The following is a 23,077-nucleotide window of genomic DNA, read 5'->3' as shown; positions in this document are numbered from 1 at the left end:
CCAAGAAGCTCAAGGTACTAAAACAGAGTTCTCCCCTCCCATTCTATCCTCACAACAACCCTGTGGGGTAGGTTAGGCTGAAAAAGAATGACTGGCCTATGGTCATATACTAGGAAGCTTCATGGTTGAATAGGTAAGGATTGCACAATTGTGCATTCATGTGACAAGATGGCACCTATTTATAAATAAGAATTACTTTTCATATGTTCTATGTTTCCTGTTGCAGAGACAGATGTGGGCATATCTACTGAATTTGAGCAATTGCTCAAAATATTATCATGAAAAAAGCTGAAATCCATGAGGTGTTTGGCCTATAGCCTTCATTTGCCGTGGAGTTGGAGGATCTGAGAAAGCTTGTTGCTGCATAAGGTGTGCCAAGATTAAACTTGGAGAGAATGTCTAGCACCTATCTCTGTAACAGCTCTGGAGTCACAAAGAAGAAAGTCGCCCAGCTTCTCCCCATTCCCTTCTTCCATCCTCTTCTTTCACTCTTCCTCTGTGGGCTAGCAAGTAGCAAGGCAGGGGAGTATAAGACCTCAGAAGGGACAGGGAAAGGAGTGGGGCAGAAGAACACACTCTAAACAGGTGTGTGGAATCCTTGGATTATATCCTAACAACCCTTTGCAAGACCAGTATAATTTCATCAATCAATCAATCAATCCAGTCATTATTTTGCTTACACCAGTTCCCTCTTGTTTTCAGTGCAGAACTTACAGCTGATCAAATACATGTTGTGTATACCTTAGATCATCACTGACCCCATAGTAAACTCTAATGCAGGCAGGCCTAAATCACCTGTTGAGCATGTTGCAGGTGGGATTGGGCGGGGGTCCGTTTCATTGTTTGCTGTAGAAGAAATGCACGTTCTATCACACAGTCCAAAAAGCACTGTCGACTTCTCTTTTAAAACCAGTAGAAACAATGTAGTGTGGAGACACTACAGAGAGCATGCTGCAAAAAGCATTTCAGCCAGCCCCTAGACACAGCTCCCCTTGAAGTCACATGAAATATTGTTTTCAGAGTTCAGAGAAATGCAGGATTGGAGCTTTAGCATTCATTTTAGGGCAAACTAATAATAAGGGTGCTAGAAAAGCTCTATGGGACATTCCCAAACTTGTTTGTGTGCAATCAGTGATTGTCAGTGAGGTGCTGAGAAACTAGTTCATCAAATCAGACCATAAAATGGTGTCACACACGGCTGCGCAACATGTTGTCCCTGCCTCTTTGTAAATCTTCAGAGATTTACAGCACCATACGCTGGAGCAATGGTATCTAATATTTATATTCTTTCATTATTTTGTTTTCCTTGGAACAAAACCTACAGACTTATCTAAAATCCAGCATGGTGTGTTAGAAATAACAGTGCTCACTTGCAGGATTTACAGTCATATACAAAGCATAGACCCAATACCACAGTAATTGCAAACTACCCAACAGCTGCATGCATTTACTTCATGCACTTACTACACTTGTTGGGAGGAATTTCAAACTGCCTAGTTTGAATGGGGATGGCAAAAACAAATGGATCCTGTTTCCCCATAAAATACAAGAATATAAACAAAAACACTTTGTTATCCAGATTGTGATCTTCCCTTTTTCTCTCCAGCATCTCAGCAAAATCTGGTATCTAAATTTGGTGCCTGAATTTGCATTGGTGCATTTAGAACTGGCATTCCAGAGAATCTCTGTTTTCATTTTCTTTTCTTTTTTTAAAAAAAAAAAGTTTCTAGCCCTCATTGTCTATAACGTGATGCTTCAGTGGTTACCTGGCTTTCACTTTCTCCTACACATATACCCCACTTCTCCTACACATATACCCCACATATACTACACATGTATTTCCGCTTTTCTTCACACAACTCTTTGCCAAAAAAATAATAATCCACATTCAAAAACACAACGCTTACAAAAGAAAGCAAACTCAATTGCTGAGTCAAGAATTTAAAAAATGCATAGTACACTTGTACATAATAGATACAGTACATGCATTATGTATACCTTTTTAATAAAGCAGATAGTAAGCATTTTTAACATAAAATTAAGACCCATAGTTATGAAGTGTTTGCTCTCAGGCAAGTATACAATTGACATATAACTATATTACTTAGTCTGAATAAGAATCTTAAAATACCTGTATTTTCTGTGTGCTGAAAACATAATTTTTTAAAACTGTGTATCAATAGATACCCAAAAGAGAATAGGTAATCAAAAACTCCAGTTTCTGTACCCTCCCCTGAAGGGACCCGATCCTCAACACATTTACTCAGAAACAAGTAAATTTGACATTAATGTTGGTGTAACTTCTCCCCCCTCCACTTTTTGTCTTCCAAGAAAACTGTAAATAGGAGTAGGAAGTTTATTAATGTATGGTACCATTTATTTAAAAGAATCTTCTTAGGAAGGTGAAAACTCACTGGTCTGAGGATTGAAGCGTATTCATTTTGCTTTCTGGCATTACCTCTCAACTTTCCAAGGTAATCAGTTTAATTCCTGCATTTATTTTGTACACTATGGTACATTTTGTAATGCTGCATGATAACTTGTTGATCAAAATCCAGCCCAGAGTTACAAATGCTTAAACACACTATGGGTAATAACTGCAACCTAAATCTGTGGCTCCTGTGTGGAAAGTCAATGCCAGTTGCTTATAAAAACATTCAGTAATGACTTTATGTATTTTTTAAGGAGGCTCAGAGGTTGGTGAGTATTTTAAAGGCATCAATATGATTTTGAAATTTTAAAAAGCCCTACAAATATTGACATATATGTAGACAAACCAAAATCAAAACAAGACCTAGCTTTATTGATAAAATAAAAGGATATACAGAAAACAAACACTTCAGATGGTTGCCAGATAGATTTCAGAACTTTCTGAGGGTTGGTTTTTTGTTTTTAATTATTCCTGCACTTCTGGGTTTTCTAGAAAAATAGTCTTGTAATGGTATGTATGTCTTTTGATGAGAAATTCTCTACTTGCAGTTTTGTTCAAAGAAAATATTGTTGATGTCACTGAGAATTTTGTGACAACAAGAAATAATTTGGCCCCGTATGACAACTGAAAGCCCTTTATAATACTGTAGAATGTATTTTGAAATGTTTGACCTTGTAGTACACAAGAGCTCCTACTTAAAAAGAAGCTCACATAATGAAAGTTTTAAATGTGAAAAGGGTTTAATCATAAATGCAGTCATCACGGTTTAGATAAGCCTCTGTTTTTAGAAAACCTTTTTATGTTATAATGTTCGTATTCAAAAGGGAAGAGGGCTAATTAAACTGATTTCATCATATATGTTGAATATTACATCATAGTATTTAAAATGATGCTGTTAGGTAATTTGCCATCTTAAGTGTTGCCTTAACTCTAACAGGAATTATGTTAACCCAATTTTTTACAGTAATCAACCACAAATTTCAAAGTTGCTATGAAAGTGTGTGCTTTGAGAGAACTTTTATAATGCTAAAATTTGGGGCAATTATTAAAGTTCTCCTCTGGTCTATAAAACTCTAAACTCATTAAAGCACCCATATTTAATTTGTTCAAGTTCTGCCTTAAAGCTGCAAAGCTAAATTCAGTGAAAAGGAATTAAGGCAATCTACTGTTCTGTGTATGTTGTACCTTACATTACTCTCACTGCCTTTTGGGGAATCAAATATATTTATTGGGATGGGGGAAAATGTTAGTGACTTCAGGAAAATAACTGGTGTCATAAGGTGCATTAAGTCTCCAATACAAATAATAATCAAAAGCAGTTCTGCACCTGTGAGATCATTTGTACTGGCACCTGCACATTAAGGTCTGATCCAGTTCCCAATAAAGCAACAGGAATCTCCCAACTGATTCAGAAGAAAGATGGATGAATGAGGCCCACGGATCACACCTCATGACTATTAGCATATTAATGCCTTGAAAACATTTTCTGCCTCTTGGTGCTAATGGGCAGCCCAATCCATAAGCCAGCTGAAATGGGATACATGGATAGATTTAAAATGGGGACCTCTTCTTCTAGTCAGTGCAGTGGCATACATTTAATCATTCTGGCTTAAATAACTTGTGGGTTGCAGGCAGGATAGCATTTTAACCATGGACGATAGTGTGTAGTGTGGGAGGGGGTGTAACAATTATATCAGAAAGGTGTGAATTCAGAACGTTGTGGACAGCCTTATCCACCTCGTGGCTATGTATACATCGCAGCAGACTAGTTATGTAATGAAACAACTTATTCCTTTTAGTTTCAAGAGACATTAAATGGAATTATTTAACTTCAGGGCAAGAAGTGACTGCCTCCAGCAAGCTGGCTTCTCCAAAGAAAAAAGGAGGCAGGCGTAGCTAATAAACAGGAAGGTGTCCTGGAGTCTGCCGATAAGCAGACAGCTCTGCGCCCCGATCCTAGTTTAATTATAGGAGAGAAAATCGTATTGAAATCAACGGGACTGACTTACAAGTGCAGGGTCCGGGCGCTGGCTGACAATATTTCCGTCCTCGAAGCGTTCAGCAGAAAAACTTGACTAACTTTAGGGGAAGGGACTGCCCTCTTTCCCTACTTGGCCATCCTTTATTATCCCAGCTCTAAAAGTATATTTTTGATATTAACCGAGACACATAGGTGTGTGTCGTAGTTCTGCCTCGCGACCGGCATGCTAAAACAGAGATAACAGCAGTAGACAGTAAACAGTCGTCAAAAGCTGATGCTTACGCCGAGCCATTTCTCTCTCCCCAAACTGCGGCTTCCAGACAAGAAAAGGAAATGCAAGCATGATTAATTAACTAAATGTTCTGGAGATACAAAGAACGTTCTAAAAATGACAGACTGCAGGATGCAGATAGTATAGAGAGTGTTTGCAAACTGCTTTTATGTGGTGCCTTGCAATAAAAACTGGATTGAAACAGAACTGATAGCAATTCTAATTTATTTTCAGCATACGCCTGGTCGTAGGGTATTGTCAGACGAGCACGCGTTCTGATGAGAAGTTGTTCTGCTACGACTATTTTTAAACCTGCCATGATTTTCCATTCTGAAATTTCAGCGTGTTCCAGCCTTCTTTCTCATCACTGGCACGCTGAGAGATGCTATCCTAAAGTGAGAACTTAACTGCAGTGGTCGTGGATGGGTGTGCGTGTGTGCAATCCATCTAGAATCGAAGCGTCGGATAACACTCACGTTTCTTTTAAAGGTCTCCGAACTGTTCTCCAAGAGTCCAGAACTCGACTTGAAAGGAAATGGGTAAGGGGAATAAACTAAGTAGGGCTGAATTGGCGCGTCTACCTGCTGAAACTGGACTCCCGACGTCCATAACATCAAGAATGTACTCCGATATCTGTGGCTCGTTCCTAATACAGTTGCACTGACTTAAACCGGAATCCTAACCACTGGGCCCAATGCCACCAGCACAAAAGGGCTTCAATGAGAAATCAAGTCTCATTTATTTCAGTAGGATTGAAATGCTTTCGGGCTAGGTGCCCGACTATGGGGCGACGAACTGCAGTCCTCAATGGACTCTTCTGAATCTAAGCCCTCCCCCCACCCTAATCAATAGCAGTCATTCCCAAAAAGACAACGTCGGGCTGCCATTCTCATAGACGTCGCATTTGTTTTAGCCCGTTCGCCTTAACTAGGTTGTGTGAATTGAACTCAACCAGGAAGACTTTTCCACATTGCGATCTGAAGTTCACTCTTCTTCCCCAAACACCTCAATCCTCGACTCATTTACTTAGAAACAAGTCCGTCCGACTGACTGGGGGTCGAAGGGGAAGTGCCATAGCTAGACTTCTCAGCACGAAAGTCTCTCTCCAGACCTGCTCCAGAGACTGCTGCGACTAGAGCGAACCTACAGCGGACAAGACTTACGCCCGTCTCTCATATCCCCTTGGATTTCATTGGGATTTGCTTTCAAGTAAATGCATTTAGCTGGCATGCCGATCTCCCAGACAGCTTGTCCTGACCTTTTAGGTAGAGTTTATAATGGGATAACTGGGAGGCAATAAAGAAGGCGTTTCCGTGCTTTTATAGGACTCATATAATTCATGGTAGATTCTAAGGAAAAGCCAACTTCCTACCCAAGGGCTGAGCCCACTGTCTTAGCAAAATGGGATTGGTCGACTTTTGATTCTGAAATACAGGAGTACGTCGGGGAGTGGGGGAGTGTGGTATCACTTCGGTCATCCATGTAAGTTCGCACTTCCCTACAGCTAATTTTCGATCTTTGAATTTACTAGGAAAAAGTTCTAGTCCTCCAGACATTTAGTTGGTGGAGTTAAGTCCCATTGGTCTCCCGCAACAGTCAAATACTTCTTATTGGGAAATAAAGGGAAGCAGCTCAAAGCAGCTAGGCAAGCCTGAGTGACTTCAGCTGGAGCAAAATCTGCTGGTCATAATTAATTGATGGAGAGGGCTGTTTTTAAAAGAGTCAGCTGTACCATTCAAACCCATCCACCCCCACAGCTATCGTCGGTACACAGTTTGCACGTCCAGGCAAAAGAGAATCGTGTGCTCCATCTTCTTACCTACGCAATGTATTTTGTTCCTAAGTCAAAGAAACAGCAGCTCTGAGCTGCTACGATCTGATGCAAAACTGCCTGGAAATGAATTTCACTGCTTTGTGCTTGGGATGGAAAGTTGAACTCGTCGAAGTGTTTGAAAACACGGAGTTTGGTGATCTTGCCCTTCTGGGTACCAGGTGGGTATCATCCTTGCTAGGTGGGCAAGGCAAGAAAACTATTACGTGATGCTGTTCCCCTTAACATACTGTTTGTTTAAGCACATACACACACACACCCCTTTTGATGCAAGCAAATGACAGAGTAGTCCGTCGCAAAAAGCTGACAGTGCTTCGCAAGACTTCACTGGGTAATCTCTGACAAGTTAACAGAGCAGGGACAGGTGTGCGAAGGGGAAAGAAGGGGCTCTTCTGTAGCTCTGTTGACATATCCCAGTACTACACCCTACCCAGTCTTGGCCCTTCAGACAGTGGGAAGTCTCATATGACTGGATCAAATCAAACAGCTTGCGGCGGCGGCCCCAAACTCTTTTAATACAAGGCTAATATTGCAATATTGCATGCCATCCCCTACAGAAATATAAGAGGATCTTATGCGACAGAGTTTAATCATATGCAAACAGACAGATTTTCAAGGGTCAGGGTATCTCGAGTTACTCTAAATGGGGAAGTTTTATTTTAAGGAGTGAGGGCAGGAGAAAGAGAAGAAGAAAAAAGTTATGAGCTGTTTGTTTGTTTGTTTGTTTGTTTGTTTACGTGTGTGTGCGTCCTGCAAGCAAGCGTCGTCATCGCGGCGATCAATTTTAGCCCACGAACAATCTTCTTGTGTTTTTTTCCAGAGCTCGGTTTTTTTTTTTTTTTAATTATATCCCTTTTTTAAAAAAAGGATGCTGTTTTTCAGGAATGCAAGACGTTCACACTCTTAGAGCTAAGAAAATCACGTTCCTTGGTAGCGCACTCGTTAGTACACGCTTGCACACGCTGGCTCGGTCTGGGTTTTCTAAGAACGGAAACCACCGTGCCACGCCAGCGTTATCGCAACTGGCACAGGAAAGTGAGAACAAAGCCAAAGCTTTCGAGCAGCCGAAAGTGCCGTGAACTTGAAGGTGGCGCCGCCACCGCCGCCGCCGCTGCTACTGGCTGCTTTTAAACCTGAGGGAACCGTCGTCTCTCCATTGTGATTTCCAGGGCGCTCTAGAGAGGGTGCTCCGGCTCCCTTGAACTTTGCTAAACTTTCCGTCCTCCAGGGCTCACTATGACGCTGACTAATTTCAACGGGCTTAGCGCTGGGCATCACCTTAACTCGTCTAACTTTAGCATCTAATTTATCCAGCCCTCATTTGCAAACCGTCTCTTACCACGACGTGTCAAAGAAAGGTCAACTCTACGCAGCGATTATGTTCACTTTCTTCTGTTTTCCCTCTTTTTTTAAAAAAAAAAAAAAAGGAAAAGAGGAAGGACCCAAGGAGGAATCCAAATCCAGCCTAATCTAAATACCTGTGAATTCACTCAGTCACTCAGAGTTGCGATTTAAGATAATGGGTGCATAAGAAGCTATTTGTAACAATAGTTTAAATTCATGTGAAATCATACCTGGGGGGAGGAGGAGCATTGGGGAAACCTGTGGAGATAGTTTTTAGGCTGCAAAACGTTGGCTTGGGTGCAGGTTTCTAACACTACTGTTACTATACTGGTTATACCAGGAAGTAGTGTTGTTGTTGTTGTTGTTGTTGTTGTTGTTAGGAAAATAAATAAATCACCCCAAATCCTAACACCCAAGTCAAACTGTATTTCTATATATAATTATGGTCTGGTACAAGATAAGACGAAACATGGCCTCGCTCTCTCTAAAACAGCAGCAGCAGCAAAAGTTGTTGGGCAGCCTGACCTCATTGTGAGTGCCAGAAAGTCTGTCTGAGCCAACACATAGTTTAAGTCTGTGTTGCTTGATGCGAAACTCCTGGGGTTGGGCAACGCTGCTCGAAAACAAAACACAACAAGAAGGAAGGAAGAAAACACTTGCACGTTTAGCGCGCGCGCGCACACACACACACACACACACACAACCCCCAAGCGATCCGAGGCCGAGCAGTGCCATTTTGCAATGGAGCAACGCATCACTTACCAAGCCTGGAGTGTAGATTTTCGGCCAATGCTACCAGTTCGTCTGAGAAGTGAATAACTGGAGGAAAAGTTGGAAGGTTTTTTTTTGTTTTTTTTTAGGAAGCCAGAGGGAAGCGAGAGCACAGCGCTCTCTTGCTCTTTCTGGCCGCCACCACCGAAACAAAGATCTGGGAATTAAGAGAGCAAGACCGTGCCAGATCTATACAGAAAGAGAGCGAGAGAGAGAGTTGAGCGAGCAAGAGAGAAGAGGGAGAGAGACGGGGGGATTATAGTCAGGGCCAAATCTTAGTTCCTCCAGCAGCTAGCGAAAAGGGTTAACGCTCCGGAGGTAAGACGCAGAGGGGGGAGGACATCCCCTGCCAATAAATATTATTTTGTAAACAAAACAGCTTTCAGACAAAGCTCCAGGCGGGTATTGGGTTTTGGTAGCGGGGGGAGGTGGGTTGGCAAAGAACATTAAAGACACGAATATTAAACTAAATTAGATTGTTGGAGGAATAAAGGTCTAAACAATGCACGAGACATTGCTATTTATCTGCGTTGGGCGTTACTATTACTTCCTGTTCTTCTTTGCCTGTCGCCTTAGCCTTTTATTATTTAGTTCTTAGGCGGAGAAAATGCATCTCTAAGAGTCTTGCGTCCCAAAGAGGAAACTGGGAAGATGGGATATATGTAAGGTCATTTTAGTGTGCTTGGACGAAGTGAATCTGCAAATTTAAAAAAATGTATGAGTCTTGACTAAGAACGAAGAAGAATATGTTCAACAGTTTCTCCACCCACCTTTTGAATGAACGGAACCCATCTGTTTACATTTAGACTGACCGATCACGTGATTAAGGTGCGTGCGTGCATCTTCCTCTGGTTCAATCCTATTTTAACACACACACACACACACACCAAGAAATCCTCTCATCCCTTCTCATGCCAGCTAAAAATGTACGCCATGGCGCTAGGTTGTTGGGCCGTAACAAACTTGCTTTGAGGCATTTGATGCAGGGGGCGGGCGGGGGGATGAAAACATGTTTGATGCTTTTTAAATTCCAGCTTCTTATGCAGACCCGTTTGAGTAAAGATCTTTAGTCTTATTTTCAGACTAAATTTTACCTAAGTTTTAAGTTTTATTCTAAATTGTCGGATAGGTGTTTGAGATCTGAATTTGAATGCTAATTATCTGACGGCTTTTTAAAAAAGTGAAATAATCTATATAATGTTAGATTATTGACCATGGGGCGGGGGGGGGAGTCGAGGAGGAGGAAGGAGGAGGAGGAGGAGGAGGAGGAGGAACTGTCCACAAATTAGATGTGGCCGAATGCTGCTTAAGCAATCTTTTTGCTCCACCCGTAATGGCCCTTGTGCTAACTTTGAAAATGAGTCACTGAGTTGAATCAGATGACCACTGAGCCAGTTTCAGGAAAGCTGGACAAGAGGAAATTGTCATCGAAAATTTAGGAGCGAAAATTAAAGAAAAAAGGAGAGCCGATTCCGAGTACGGTTTCTGCACTGTGTGAAATATTTCCTGTTCACACATCTAGTCCAATCTGCAACTCAGATAAGCTTAAATACTGCTAAGCATGAAGTCCGTGCCCTTTTATTGACTTTAGGGAGACGCTGTAGGCTGAAATCCAAGCGCTTCCTTTGACCGAGTTGTGAGGCTGGCTAAACATAGTTTACCCACTGCTGCTAACCTGATGCGTGATCTCCTCCTTACTAAATAAAAATAAAAATGGCTGGAAAACAATCAATTGTAATCATGATATATAGACCAATTGATAATTGCTATTATAAGGCCCATAGCTCCACAGGACAGCTAGCTAGCTAGCTAGCTAGCTAGCTTCCTTCCTTCCTTCCTTTCTTTCTTTCTTTCTTTCTTTCTTTCTTTCTTTCTTTCTTTCTTTCTTTCTTTCTTTCTTTCTCCTGTCCTCTGAATAATTACTACAACCAAAGTAACGCTGTGATTTTAAGCACGTTTCACTCGAAGTAAATTCCACTGAAATTAATCTGCTTCCAAATTGGAGAGTCTCCTACTCGTATGTCACCAAGTTGTTTATCTTTTGACTCCGCCGAGGAGGGTAAGATCTGCAAATAAATTACGACCTGGTGAGGTGGAGAGAGTAGTATCGAGACACTGCGAACAGAATGGAGCCAAGTCACCCCAGTTACAGCCCGATGTATTTGGTGGCTGGTGCCCCCCCACCCCATTCCCCACCTAATACAGTAGGAAGCAATAAGTGGGCTAAGCGGACATCTTATCTGAAAATTATTAGTAGGGAAAGAGCCGGCTAAAGGCTCCGTCCAAGGGGAGGGTTAGGGCATGAGTGCAGTGTGTGTGTGGCGGGGGGGGGGGTGTATGGGGACAAACCTGGGGGTCCTGACAGCCAAGCCAGGGCGAATCGCTGCAGATAGAGTTGTAGCAGCGAGAAGACATCCAATCCCTCCACTGGGGCCTGAGGAAAGATTTACTCAAGGCACATTACTGGGTCCGCCTAAGCTGGAGTAAAATGAATTCGATAACATGATTAGCAACAAAAGAGGACGTGAATCTTTGGGAGGGGGGCGGGGGGAGAGAAAGAAGCCGTGGGGATCAGCAATTAATATGTAGCCAACTTGCGGGCTTCCGGGCCCAACCGGAGTGGGATGACGGTTCGCCGGCGTGTCTGCACCCACAGAACGCTTCGGGAGAGCCGCGCTCCGCTGCTCGGGCTGTTTGCTCCCTACCCTGCGGAGCGTCTCGCCTCCTTTTGCTACATTGTTTCATGTTGATCCGTCAAGGTTGACGAACCTCCGTCCTGCGCCTTGTTGTATTAAGGGCCTGACTTAAACCGGCGTCTGAAAACAAACACGTGCATATTCCCCTACCAAACTATTTTGGGAGCCAAGCCAGCGGTTTCCAGATTATTTAGGCTCTGTGTGGTTACCTTCTCTAGACAGTTTAGGAAGTGCTGAGAGTTATAAATATTCAACAGCACGTGGAGGCTGTGCCCAACCGCGAGGAAGGCGCATGCGCGGCCAGTGTGCCTCTAACGCCAAGCACTGTGTGTGTGCTTAAAGAGAGCAGCCTGTTTCATGTGTGGCATTGGAAAGTCTTTCAGAGAGCCCTGGCAGTCCTGATGCAGCCAGCAGGCACAGCGAGGCTTCTAAAAATGCGGTCTTTTCTTGTTTTCCAGGAACTCTCCTTACGAAGAACAGGCGGGGAGTAAAGTAACACACGTTACCTATCTCCAAATTCGCAGATTCTGTTTCGTGAAAGAGGCAGTATCGAAAAGAAAACACATGGTCTTGCCGGGTATACACACAGAGAGAGAGAGAGAGAGAGAGGAGATTTATTTATTTATTTATTTTTCTCTCGCTTTCCCTATGCTTGTCTTTTGCCTCGTTGATGTTGTTGTTATTTTTTTAAGCGCACCCACACACAAGGGGATTATTTGTAATACAAATCGTCACGTTTCCCTCCCCAGCCCCAACAAAAAAATAATAGGAGAAAGACATAATGCAAAGAGAAACAAACTCAGATATATGTGTGTGTATTTCTGTGCTGGGTAATATACGCTAAGAAAATTTTTATTACGTTATGACAACATCAAGCACGTGTAAGATCCTTTGATTTCAGAAGAAATGGTGTAAGCTTAACACTCCCATTGTAATAAACGACTTCGAAGTGCTTAACTTTGCTGCATCCTGACCTAGAAATTATCTCTTTCCTGCTTTTTAAAAAAAATACATGTGCACGTTTCAGAAATATAAAGCTACAACATACACACACACACAATTAAAATTTTAACATGATCTTTGGGGCAGTCAGCTTGATTGTATATATGTTTATAGGATAGTTAATCTGATTTATTATTCTTCACAAACTCTGTCTCCAATAGGGACGTCATCTGGAAACTTTTTATATCATCATTCTAAAGCTGAAATAAATGTTACCAATTGATGACAGCTTCCAGCTGCACGGTAAAAATAGCCCTCTGGTTTCACATGATCGTGTTTCTTGTTAATCGGGGATGAAGCAGGCCTGACTTATAGAGCCTAGAAGTGGAGGACGGGACTTAAGTTTAATTTTGTCACGTTTAAAGGTTGCAGTAGGCTATAAACGGAGTTATATAGCACAAAAATATATACATATGCATTCTGGTTTTTGTCCCAAATTAATACAAAGGTAACTATTACATTGTTCTGGTTTATTTATTATCATTTTGTCTCTTCATAATCGTATATGCACCTAAGTTAACAATGGGTTCGACCCAAGCAGAATAGGAGACAAATATCAAAACTGGAGAAATCTGAGGAGTGTGTGTGTGTGTGTGTGTGTGTGTGTGTGTGTGTGTGTGTGAGAGAGAGAGAGAGAGAGAGAGAGAGAGAGAAGGAGGAGGGGGAGGGGGAGGGGAGGGGGAGGGGGAGGGGAGGGGGAGGGGTGACTGATGGGGCAGAGAGGGACAGAGAGACTGTGTACTCAGGTAAGAGCTTGTTTCACAAAAACTACAAAATAAAACCAAGTAAATAAGGCCTTTAAAATCAAGTCGCAGGCAAAATATGTAGCATGGATATGTAATCTGAACCAGCAAATATCTGTCTGGTGTATTTGTATATTATAAATCTAGGTTCAAGTACAGAAGCGCAATTTATACACCGGAAAACAAAAATGTCACCGATTAGAAAATCCATGTCAAGGAATGGATTTCCCGTAGCAGGGACAAAAATGGTATGCCACGATTTCTGAAAGAGGAATAATGCAACTTCTACTTACTGAAACTAACTAACCAACCAACACAAGTCTCTTCCCCATTGCTGAGTAGGTTCTTTGTCTGCAATTGGTCGTCAAAGCCACCTTAGGAAGCCTGTCGGGTTTATCGCTCCATCCCATAGCCTCATGGTCTTATCTTTTTTGCCTTCTTGAACATGCTATAATATTCTCTTTAAGAAGAAGCCTCCTTAACTGTTGGCGATTGGTGAATGGATAGCTCAGGATCTCGAATTCGGACATCACTCGCGCAGCGGATCCTGTCTCCATGTGCGTCTAAAGGCAAGATATACGCGCGACCAGAGACACATATACAAATACAGAGAGAAGAGTACAGTAATGTGGGCATAAGGTGACGATATAGATAGGGGCACACATATAAAAGGTGGAAGTGACGTAGAAGTGTTGTGGTTCTCTCGCTCTGGATTAATCTGTTTCCTTCTTCTGTCAAAAAACACCAAATACCGTTCCACTCCCAGATATCCCATACGGATTTTAGGTTTTTGCCATTCTGGCATCTAAGACATTGATGCTTAAGGTGTATTTCAGCTATTCCTTGCCTTCTTCTACCGTTCTTTTCACTCCTCACACTGCAAACCAGCAGGCCTTCTTATTAGCCCCTTCCTCATTCTTCCCTATACCCCAGGTCTAAACAGTTTCTTGAAAGCAAGCTCTGTTGAATTTCAATGGGAATTTCAGTGGGATTTCCGTGGAAAAAAAATAATTCAGAATGGAATTTCATTTTCTGATCGCTCCAATAGAATGTCAACGGGAAATTAGTAGTTCACATTGTTTACACCTGGGGTATAAATATACACGCAAGCAAAACAAGCTTTTTTAAAACAAAAAACAAAAAACATCATTATAGTAAAAAATTATATATAAAAATTTTAAAAACATGAAGAAGAGGCCTGGACATTCCCAACTGCGAACAACGTCTATGTTTTACGAATATCCAGATAACCTTTGTCACATATACCTCTTTATTTCAAATATGTCTCATATGACTGTGAAAGGCTAAATTTGCATACTGATTCCCAGCCTTGTTTACTCAAAAGTCAGTCCTACGAATTTCAGTGATTCTTATTTCCAAATAAGTAGACTTAAAATTGCATCCTGGGTCTCACAAGTAATGATTCCCCACTTCTTTAAAAAAAAGTGGAGTGGGCGAATTATGCCTTTGGAGGAACTGATGCTTACAATGCAATTGTTTTAAATGAAACCCTCAATATACAGTCCGTTGCTTTAAATATCACAAAAGACCAAGAGAGGTAAGTACGACCTGTGAATGGATGCACAACCCGCAAACACAGCTATTTCCAAATATTTTGGACAGAGTTCCTGAGTGGTCTTCGACGGCTCCATATTGGCCTAAACAAATTTCTGTCCCTTGCAAGATGATGGAATTTCTGGGAATAAAGTAACAGCACCCTGATCTGAGACAGAGGCTACGACATCAGTAATCCAGCCGCACGGCTCTTCTCGCCCTATAACCCCGCTTCGGCATTCTCTCGAGTTTCTGCTAAATAGGCTCTAACCATTCATATTTCTCAGCCAGCGTTTACGTCTTTCCAAACCTAATAGCCCATGAAGAAAAGTATGAAAAATACATCTCACGAAGCAGACATTAAAAGTGCTCACACATTGACAGGGCTCTGCTGAAGTTTAGAAGGCCATTTAATGCAACTTCTTAATAGCCTCCTTGTCGAGATTTGGTTTTTAAAATAATAATGATGATGATCTTTGCCCAGGTATTGATTTTTACAGTAAAGGAAGAGTTAGGGTTAATTAAGCATTCTTGCAAGAAACCACAATCTTTCCCTCTTAAACAAATAATAAAATAAAATAAAATAAAACCTTCATCTACGAATCTAAAAACCAGTCCAGATGTAGACGGACAAAAGAATCGTAATGACATTAACCAATTTTATTTCTTCCGTAGAGATTCCGGTAATCTCTGATGGCGCATGGGCTTATTTTGGTTTTGATCTGTTGTTGTTTTCCCCTCAGGAAGACAATTTTTTGGTGGAAGTTTCTAAACAGCACAACTTCTAACATACATAGAACTTAGTGTTAAAGATGCTGAAACTCGACTCTTCGTAGAAGCTCTCGAAATGTTCTGTAACCAAGTGCTTCTCCAGATACAGATAAAACAGGTTTTCCTCTTAAGCCAACACAAGCGACTTAAAAATGCACAGTCAAAGAAGCGACAACATTTCTCTTCTTAGATACCTCTAGATCTCCGAAAATAAGCCAATGCTTCTTTTAATGTGCTTGGGGGAGGACGAGGGGACGAGGGGATGGAGAGAGAGAAAATACACTCCCTACGATTTCCCCTGCATTGGTCCTTCAGTTTCGGCGCCACTACAAAAGGACTGAGATCGCCCCATTGTACCTAAGGCTAGCGATTGGGAGACTCCTAGACTTTGCCAGGCTCTTGCATTTCTTTCGGATTAAGTTAGTAGCCATTTCCTTCGGCTGCAGGGACTTTTGCTTATAAGGCTCTCCAACTTCTTTCAGTGTCTGCAGACCCTGCAAGGTGGCGCTCTTTGCAATGACGGAGCCGAGAACCGAGCTTCCCAGCAGAACAACATTTTCTCGAAAGTGAAGTTTAAAAAAAAAAAGCAAAAACAGTTCCACCATTTCTTACTAGTCTTTTGCAAAGGAAGAAGTCAATAACCAAGAGTATATATATATATCTATCTCTCTGTCTCAGTCCCCTCTTCTTCAGGTCGAGGCAGACATACGTAGATCAAAACCCACACGCAAAAGATTAAAACACAGCCCCAGCCCCACCCCCGCCAGCATCCCCATCCCCACCAAGCCTCTGTTTACAAAAATCCAACAAATAATAATGGCCATGTATCCGCACAGTAATACACTGTAAGCAGTACGCAGAGAAATGCTTTCAAGAAACGGGCAGTACCGGACCGTTTTCCCATCGCCAAATTGTCATCGCCCTGAATGTGGGGACTGGCTTGCAGAACATTTAAATGTCTGTATATATATCTCTCTTAAAAAAAAAAAAAGGAGCTGTTAAAGTGCTATCTTGGTCTCTGAGAAGGTCAGCAGGTGCAATTCACTCTGTGACATAATATCCCAAACACACAGATCTTTAGCCAAGCTCATGATCTGTGCTGTCTGTTGATATGTTGTCTGCTTAATGGGGCGATCATGCAAGCTACACCAAGGAACAAAGCCGAGCCGTTCCTACAAGCGTCGCTAAGTTAACGGAAGCACCACAGCTTGCAAATCTATCAAACTAAACTGCAAGAAAGACAATCTGATTTAGAGAAAAAGGCGTTCTGCCACAGTCATTAAGCACAAGTAATTTAGATTTTTTAATATATATTGTCTTCTCATTTACAAATTTACTGTATTACTGCCAGCCAATGGAACGAATTTCTTAAGTAAATGGGGCGGGGGGGGAGAGATAATCAAACTACATAAACTCCCACCCACCCTTCTTAGGTTGGCTTCTTGCTGCTGCTGCTGCTGCTGCAGTTGTAGGCAACTATTGACATAGGCAAAATTACAGAAATAATAAAATGTAAGATGGGACCTAACTGAGTTAAACCAACATCGGATCTAGAGAAATAGAATCTAGAACATAATGGTGTGCTTGTAAGACTGAGGGCGGAGAAGGCCTTTAATGGAGAGAGTGAGACGGCCTGCCCTCGCAAATGACATAAAATAAATCGTACCTAAAACTTCTCCAGTTTAAAAATCATATAACTTACCCCAACAATTACTGACTGTAGAAAAGGACAGGTTGGTCTTAAAATATTGTGGCAAGATACGCCCCCCTCCTTTATTATTATTATTTCCTCCCCCCCCCGGAAAAGGACTCGACCATGAATATCCATGGGGCATATGCAATCTCTTGCTGTTTGGGGTTTTTATTGGTGTTATTCTATCTCTGCAAAGGGCCTTTAAATTATATTGCGACCTCAAACTTTTGTTTCCTAGGTTTTGATATCAATACTAATTACACTCCACCCTAATGCCAGGAGGGACACCTTCATTTATCACATTGATACCAACGTCAATGCTTTAGCGATGCCATTATGGGGGGCACAGTGTGGGGAAGGAAGGAAAGTCGCCTTCATGGGCCAATCTGGAGTCTGTCCTACAAACTAGCTAAATGGCATCAGCAGGCTGAGTCAATAAGGATTCCTACCACGGATTATGGGATTTCAGAATCTTTAATAAGGTACGAAATGTTACCAAACAGTTCTGTAAACTAAATTGTACATATCAATTCTTCTAGCCATAAATATTGAATATCTGTAACATGTATAACCGGACCTTTACATGCGGATAAATATGGAAATTAGGAAGTATATACAGTATGTGGTTGTATTTGCCAAAAGCAACGGACAGGTTATAGTTTATAGCTTCTTCTTTTTCTTTTTTTGTTTTTAATATCACTTTACATAAACAAATGTAACAGTTTTGACACGCAGATCCAGGCTTGCACTATACGAATTTCTTGACAGGACGTGTAAACAACATTTTACTGCACTACTTAGACTGGACTTTGGGACGAAATGTTTGCACTTTATACAAAAGAAAAAGCACATTAATACCAATAATATTCTGTTAGATCGACGTTCAGACTGTAATAATACAAAGTAATTCACATTTTGGTACACATTTACTAGAACATCCTTGCCATTCAGTACAAATAGTTGTTTTGCTACCTCCGCCCTCCTTTCCCCACTGCGACCTCCTCCCCTATTCCCCTCCCCCTCCCCTATTCCCCTCCCCCCACATATATGCAAAGACCACAATTCCACGTATTCCCCTTATTCAACTTGTGGTAGAACTATTTACAAAATCAAACAGTACATTGTAAGCTAAGGTTTCTGTATTTACAGAAAACGACAAGGCCGCTGCCGCCAAGAGACCTGCAGTTGGAGAAGTCCAGTCAGTGGTTCCAGCCAAAAGCCCCACACGCTGGCAAAAGAGCCGGGAAACCCTGCTCCTCTCCCGCACGCCATTAAAAAACAAACAAACCAACAACCCTTTCGCTTTCCAAGCCATTGCCCCAGATACGACAAACCAAAAATAAAACAACAGCAACCAAAAGGGGAGGGGAGAGAGAGAGAGAGAGGAAACCCACCTCCCCACCAGAATTCTTGATTGGATTCGGTCCTAGGTCTATCGGCAGCATTGAAAAACAAAACAAAACAAAACACACACCAAAAAAAAAAAAAATCGATCTCAGAGTGTTCATTAATTTTTGGAGTCTTTTAAATAGGTTGGATTTGCGTTTGTTTTTGTTTGTTTAAACGTACCATTCGTTAAAATTTGACGTGAGCGTGCTGTGGCTGGACGTGTGATGGACTGCTGAAGACGAGGGAGATAAGGAGCTTGTGGTCTGGTTTTCTGTCGATGGAGAAACGATGGTTGGGGGGGTTGAAGATTCATAGCCCGAACTGGCCGCGGGAGAAGGCTGGGACCCCTGGGAGGACGATTCATGGACCTGGAAAGCAGAAAAATGAATTGGAGAAAAGAATATGCTTGAAGTGTGGGCTGCAGTGTGGACACACATGTTTATCTCACAAAGTGTGTGTGTACACACACACAGAGAGAGAAAGAATCTTGCTGCATGTATGTGGGTACATTCATGCATACAATACAGGAATGCATGCATGCATACGACGAACCCTATTCATTTGCCCAACGCACTAAACCGCTGAACTCTGTTCACAGATTGAACTCTTAATGCCACGGAGGCGGGGAGGGGGGGAAAGAGTGCAGTAGGAAATACTGCTTTGCTAATCAGGATGTTGGCTGTTCTCACAGAAATGTCCCCTCTCAGGCGAGGAAGCCTGTGCTCAGCTAATTTGCAGTGCACTGCCATGTAAGATAAATACGGCCCTGGGATACACAAAAGAAGAGTGATCTGCTAGCGCTGGCTGGAACAAGAAATTCCGAGTTTCTATGCCTGCCTGTGTCCCTCCAGACTCCCCATCGAGTCTTTTCTTTTAAATTCTTTCCCTGAAGAAATGCACCACCCCAGACTAGCCCAAACCGGGATCCATTGTCAGATAATTTGCAGAGTAAAGGGCTGGGATCTCGGGCATCCATAAAATCAAGCCATTCCGTGCCTTTGAGCAACGTAAACAATTTTTCGTGGGAGTCCTTTCCCAGCGGCAAAACAATACGGGCCCATCTCCCAGTTTTCTGTCTGCAACGCAGAGTCACTTCTGTGTATAAGAAATAATCCCATCTTTCCCCCCTCTCCTCCCCCTCCTGCTCCTCCTCTCTCCCCTCCCCCACCCCACTCCCACGTAAAAAGCGGCGTGTTATCAAAGTCGCCGGTCGAGCAAAAGAGAGAAGGCCAAGCCGGCCAAGAAGATCCCCGGGAAAAGAGAAAGTCTCAGAAAGACCTGCGGCTCATTTACCTTCATGTGTTTTCGGAGGGAACTCGGATGCGTGTAGGATTTATCGCACATTTTGCAGAGATAAGGTTTGTCTGACGTGTGGACGTGCATATGCTTTTTGCGATCACTGCTGTTGGCGAAGCGCCTGTCACAGCCGTCGAATTCACACTTAAAGGGTTTTTCACCTATTACAGAAACAAACAAAGTCGATCCAATGAGGAACCTGGTACAGTGTGTGATGTGTAAAATAGTTTCTCTTAAATCATACCTCCCAACCCACTTCAGTCTGTTCTAACTCCAACTTTACTACATATAAATATAGAAAGCCAGTGCCTAGTGAAATCTTTCCTTTTCTTTCCATTTTTTTCTTTTCTTCAGCAAGCACGGGCATTTTCTCAGAAGACAAATACCTCCATATTATATGCAGCCTCGGAAATTTAGTGGCCGCTTTTTTATAGCTAAATCTGCTGTTATTTTACTTGCCTTCGGCTCCCTATTTAACATGCAGTATTCACACAGCGTTCTACCAATGCACAGTTGTTAAACTTCCAGTGCATTATACCGCTCTGAATAAACTACTCAAATCATAATAGCGCCTGCTTCAGATTCTTTGCTAAACACACGAGAGTTTGAGGAAGGGAGGGCCAGAGAGAAAAGAAAGAAAGAGCACCAGAGAAATGAAAGACACGGAGTTGGTGATTTACAGCAGATTTCAGCAATCCCAGTCCCTACGTTATCCTGTAATAATAGATAAACCCGTATAGCTCAGATTACTTACAATTGTCCCACATAATTAAATATTTACAGAGGGGGGGAAATGATAGCAAGGAAAGCTGGGTTGGGTAGCCATATATTTAGCAGGATTTCTCCCTGCAAGACAGTCAGTACCTTCGACTACCAATTAATTAAAACCAATAAATTTAACAATTCAGATCGCTGCCATCTTTCTCCCTCCACCCCCACCCCCACCCCCAGCTCCCTCCCTTCTAGGCGCTTAGGTTCCTGCCGGCACATTTCTCATTTGTTTACTTCTACTTCTTCCTTATAAATTAAAGAGGAATTCTATTATTTTTTTTAATTACGATGCACGTTTCGTATATTCAGCTTCCCAGAAGAAGAGCTGAATCAGGTTCTTTCTTGGGGGTCTGTCTGGGAAACAAGCCCTCTCCAAGCTCACACACACAACCCCCCCCACACACACACACACTATCATACACTGTTTCTGTAGCTCCCCCGTTCCCACCCCTCAGTTTGTTTTGAGCTGCCTCCTTTTGGGAAGAGCGATCCTCTCTAACGGCCAGGCAGCCAGGGTCGGGCTCTGGGCTGCAGGACGTACCTGTGTGCGTCCGTTTGTGGATTTTGAGGTTTTCGGAGCGAGCAAAGACTTTCCCGCATCCCGGGAAAGGGCACGGAAAGGGTTTCTCGCCCGTGTGGACTCGGATGTGGTTGACCAGTTTGTATTTGGCCTTGAAAGGCTTCCCTTCCCGGGGACACTCTTCCCAGAAGCAGATGTGGTTGGACTGCTCGGGCCCGCCGACGTGCTCCACGGTGACGTGAGTCACCAGCTCGTGCATGGTGCTGAAAGTTTTGTTGCAGGACTTCTTGGGGTTGGCCAGCTGCTCGGGCTCGATCCACTTGCAGATGAGCTCCTGCTTGATGGGCTGGCGCATGTAGCGGAAGAAGGCCCCCGCCCCGTGGTGGGCTGCCATGTTCATATTCATGTGGCCGTAGCCGTGGAGCTGGGGCGAGGCGTAGTGCTCAGAGCGCGGGCTGGTCACCTGGCCGTACTGTTCCGGCCGGCCGTACATGTCTCCGGAGAAGCCCAGGCGCATCTGCCCGTTGACCACGTTGGGCGAGGCGTGGCTGGTGGCTTGCTCGTGGAGGCCCGGGAAGAGGAGGTGGCCCGCCGCCTCGCCGTGCCCGTGGGGGCCGCCGAAGCTGCCGGCCGCCGCCGCCGAGGCGAAGAGGCTGTGCTGGGCGCTGGCCGCCGCCGCCGCCTCGCCGAAGCCCCGGTTGCGGAAGAGAAAGTCCCGCGTGGAGTTGAAGGCGGCCGCGCTGGAGTAGGAGCCGACGTGGCCCGGGTGGTGGTGGTGGTGGCCCAGCGCCGCGGCGGCCGCGTAGCCGGGGGCCTGCGAGGTGAAGGCGGTCTGGCCGGCCGAGGCCAGCTCGTGGCTGCTGGGGTTGAGCTTGAAGGCGCCCATGCCGGCGTCGGCGAAGGGGTTGATGCCCAGCCCCACCTCGCGCTCCGTCACATCGCCCGTGGAGTGGTGGCGAGAGGAGCCGAAGGTGGTCACGCCGATGGCCGGGTACTGCGGGCCGGCATCCAGTAGCATCTTCGCCGCCTCTCAGGCAGCGGCCGCAGCAGCAACCGCCGGGCACAAGCGAGCCTTCAGAAAGGTGGCGGACGGCCACGCGGGGAAAGCGAAGAAGCAGCAGCAACAGCAGCCGAAGCCGGAGCCGAGGAAGGAGCAGAAGCGGCAGGAGCAGCAGCCCACAAAGTGCGGGAGCCACCGACGAGGAAGAGCAGCCGCCGCCTCCGCCGCGGATCCAAGCAGCCTCTCTCTCTTTCTCTCTCTCTCTCTCTCTCGCAAAAGTCCGCCCAACGAGCACCACTAAAGCGACCACATCAGGAACAACCCCCTCGGCATCCGTGCTCCAAAAAAAAAAAAAAAAGAAAGAAAAAGAAAAAGGAAAAGGAAGGAGGAAAAAAGAAAACCCACCACCGAGAGGGTGGGTGAGGGTTGGGGGGAGGCCGGCGAGAATGGGGGCAGAAAGCTAGAAGCTGCAAAAAGGGGCGAATTCGAAGAAAAGCGGCGTCGGCGCGCGCGCACACCAACCGATTGCCCCCCTCGCTTGCCTCTCGGACTGCACTTTTCGGGGGTTTCGAGGGGGGAGGAGGGAGGGAATTTGGAAGACCCCGCTTGCAAGTAACAATAGTGAAGAGAGAGAGGGAAAGAGGCACAGACGGGGAAGGGAAAAAATCAAAACAAAAATTAAACTTCCTTGAGTCCTTTTTTAAAAGAGGCTAGAGGAATGTAGCGAGCTAGCGAGCTATTTTTCTCTTCTCTTCCAGCTCTTGCACTCTTTTTCCCCCTTCCGTTTCTTTTCCCCGTCCTTTAGCTTTTTCCCCCTTCACTTTCCTTTTTCCCCTTGCTTTGTTTAAAAAAAAAAACGGCGCAAATCATGCACAATATTGTCTTTTGCGGTTTATCTTCCTGGGGAGAAACTTTCACCTCCTCAGCCAGGCGGTGAACGCGAGACTGATAGCGGCAATCATTCCTGCAGATAAATGAATTGAAAAGACGACACCGTCCCCCCCTTGATGAAT

The 23,077-nt window shown here is 43.9% G+C and overlaps 1 protein-coding gene across 1 annotated transcript; it reads right to left on the bottom strand.

Annotated features, from left to right (window-relative positions):
• Positions 1-17,543: 17,543 nt before the first annotated feature.
• Positions 17,544-23,008, bottom strand: ZIC1 (Zic family member 1). The gene is made up of 3 exons (XM_053310448.1): positions 21,086-23,008; positions 19,771-19,934; positions 17,544-18,845 (listed from the first exon to the last, which is right to left on the bottom strand). The coding sequence occupies exons 1-3, from the start codon at positions 22,080-22,082 to the stop codon at positions 18,648-18,650; spliced, it is 1,359 nt and encodes a 452-aa protein (XP_053166423.1). The 5' UTR covers positions 22,083-23,008; the 3' UTR covers positions 17,544-18,647.
• Between the last annotated feature and the right edge of the window lie 69 nt (positions 23,009-23,077).

This window comes from Hemicordylus capensis, chromosome 3, assembly GCF_027244095.1.
Source record: "Hemicordylus capensis ecotype Gifberg chromosome 3, rHemCap1.1.pri, whole genome shotgun sequence".
Taxonomy (NCBI): domain Eukaryota; kingdom Metazoa; phylum Chordata; class Lepidosauria; order Squamata; family Cordylidae; genus Hemicordylus; species Hemicordylus capensis.
This window is presented reverse-complemented; position numbering and strand designations above follow the sequence as displayed.